Source organism: Oryzias melastigma, linkage group LG13, assembly GCF_002922805.2.
Source record: "Oryzias melastigma strain HK-1 linkage group LG13, ASM292280v2, whole genome shotgun sequence".
Lineage (NCBI taxonomy): Eukaryota > Metazoa > Chordata > Actinopteri > Beloniformes > Adrianichthyidae > Oryzias > Oryzias melastigma.
The window spans coordinates 21,916,613-21,919,476 of NC_050524.1; the positions used below are offsets into that span (position 1 = coordinate 21,916,613).

A 2,864-nucleotide genomic window follows, 5' to 3' on the forward strand; every position below is an offset into this window, starting at 1 on the left:
AAAAAAAAAAAAAAAACATTAAAAGCAGCTGGAATAAGCGTGTAGGGATTCAGTTTAGCAACAATTCAATTCTACTGTAATTTTTGGTTGACAATTCGATTCATAGTTGATATTGGTTCATTTTAAAGATCTGATTTGATTCACAGAAATCGATCCAGTACATCTTTAGCCAAAATTCAACCAGTGTGACTCAGAGATAAAAACCTGCTACTGAACAGTGCAGGTGAAATTTTCCGGATTCCTTATATTTCTTGCAAGATAATCAATTGTAAATTAAATATGTGTACAAACAAACAAGTAAAGATGAATAAATTCCAAATCAGTTTATATATCAGCTTCACAAAGTTCACTCACTGTTGTTTTCCAGATCAAAATTAAACAGAATATTACTAGAACAATATGCAACACTGTATGATCACATGTCTTGACAAAATTCAGTGTTTCCACACATTGGACTCTTATGATGGTTGATCATTTTTTACTACCATCACATGTATATTGTCCACTATAGTAACACTTGATCATTTTTACGCAGTAAAATTATCCTACACTGGCTCAATCTATTGATAATAATCAATTTATTTCATTATGAAACGATTTTTTAATGGTAGCCTATAGGTCGTTTTGATTCAATTAACAACTTACCTCAAACAGATCATTTGGTTGAATCGAATAGAAATCATTAAATCGATTAATTGTAACAGCCCTTAGCTGAAACCATCAGTCACATGGAAGTAAAACTTTCTGTGAGTGGAGGAGTCATTTTTCTGTAGTCCTAACTCCTCATTGGAGTTCCTCCTGCCCATTTTGAGCAGAGCGCAGAGGAATTTATGCCTCCAAAACAGTCAGAAACTATTTCCTTCTCGCATAAATAGATTCAATCTGATCACACTAAGCAAGACAGCATGTGAAACAGGGAGGCTTCAATAAAACGCTTCTCATTTTCAAATCAAACATGAAATAAGTGTCTAAAGGAGTTTCCTGAAGGATTTCTGAGATGAATTATGTAACCTGTTGAACAGAGAGAGGAAGCAGACATCTGTTCTTTCACAGTAAACTCCCGATTAAGAGCAATTATTACTGCCACACGATCGAATTTAATCACAACAAATAAAGCAGGAATTTATGCTGCAATATTTTCCTCCACGTCTCCAACACTGACGCGCGTGTACGTGCGCGCAGGCGGAGAGGACGTCTCCAGCGCGCACCGGTCAGTGGGGAAAGTTTGACGCCAGACGCATCAGATGTCCCAGCTCTGAGCGATGCAGAATATGCAGAATATTCTCCATATTCTCGGTCGCCACGTGTCGTGTCCCGTTGATAAGACGCTCGGCGCCCGCAGTCTGATGTCTGACCGTGAACGGAGCTATATTATCCTCCACCTGCTCTCGCTGTTTCACACTTTAGTGGTCGGTGTCTGCGCGCGCTCGGCTTTCCCAGGAAAGCGGGATCCCTCGTAAAATTTGGGCACTTTGGCGCGTGGGACGGGAGTGACAGGACTCAACAAGTGACTTTCACAGCACAGAAAGGAGAGGAGACTTCTTTGAGAGGAGTTCGGGATACGTGTTGAAGTTGGTGTGCGCTATGAAGGGAGCAGGGCTTCTCCAGATGTGGATACTTTTCTTGTTGGGGGCTGTGAGTGGAGTGGGGAGAGCCCAGGTCTCAACTGCCAGAGTTCTGAGGGGGAACACCAGGAGAGACGGTGAGATGGCTTAAATGTTCTCTACTATTTCACCAGTCATGGAACTTTTACGCACCACTCAAGTTTTACTCTTAGTTTGTGATATTTTGACTGACACAGCTCGACATCACTGTCCTGAAAGTGTATAAGTAAAACAAAAAAGTTTTCTTTGATGATGAGCTTCCATTTGTCTGGGTCCCTGATTTTCCAGTCGTCTGAGTGGAGGTGTTCTCCTGAAGTTCTCAGATATTCCTATCATGTTGCATATGATGTTCTGGAACAACTGTTCCTTTGATTGACACACCGACACATGCAAACGTGATGTGGAAAGCTGGAGGCCTGTTTCATCAAACCAAGCACATGTTCTGTTTGTGTTAATGTGAGAAAACATCATATGCCTAAATAATAGTTAGGCATACTTTTGGCTCCACATGAAATCAACTATCAGGACCTTACGATCATTCAGACTGTATGGTCATCATCATTTGATATTTGACATTTTAGACCCAAATCATGACAGCAATTTCTCTGCATTTTGTTTTTGTCAAATGACAACAGCTGATCATCCATGTAAACAACACTTTCAGAACTAACAGTTTTGGAAAATAGTCACAAAAAGGGCCAGGCATCCTACTCAATGTATTAGGTGTAAAATGAAATCTTTGACCTTTTGACAGTGGTTTAAGGGGTAAGAGGAAATGTAGGTTTTAGAAAAAAAAGGTTGTAGTTAAAAACATACATGTTATGTATACATGTTAGGTTCATATTTCTTAATTTTTTTAAGGGCCACAACTTTGTCTATGAGAGTAAATTTTATTTTGACAATTATCTTACCCCATATTAAACTTTTTGAGTTTTAGGCTGCTTAGTAATTTCGCATCAACAACTTCATAACAAACAGTGCTTTGAATTTTTTTAAGGTGCGATAACACAAATCAGAAATGTATCTGTAGTCAGACTAATCTAATATAGGCTCTACTTAAACCTAAAAGGGTTGAAATCCCCTGATGTTTAGCTTTGTAAGGCCTATCTCAGGGGTCGGCAACCTTTAACAGTAAAAGCCATTTGAGTCATTTTCTACTAATCAAAATCTAGAAGGAGCCGTATAGTCTTACTTTAGCCTTTAAGAAGTTTGGATTTGCATTCACGACCTTCTTTTTTTCAATAATAAAGTAGTTCTTAC

At 38.8% G+C, this 2,864-nt stretch overlaps 1 protein-coding gene across 1 annotated transcript in view; it reads left to right on the top strand.

Moving 5' to 3' along the window:
• Positions 1-755: 755 nt before the first annotated feature.
• pdgfd (platelet derived growth factor d) overlaps positions 756-2,864 on the top strand; it is a 73,208-nt gene continuing 71,099 nt past the window's right edge. Inside the window, exon 1 of the mRNA XM_024276448.2 lies at positions 756-1,702. Within this exon, the coding sequence (XP_024132216.1) occupies positions 1,585-1,702 (118 nt within the window). The 5' untranslated portion in view covers positions 756-1,584. The remainder of the gene's footprint in view (positions 1,703-2,864) is intronic.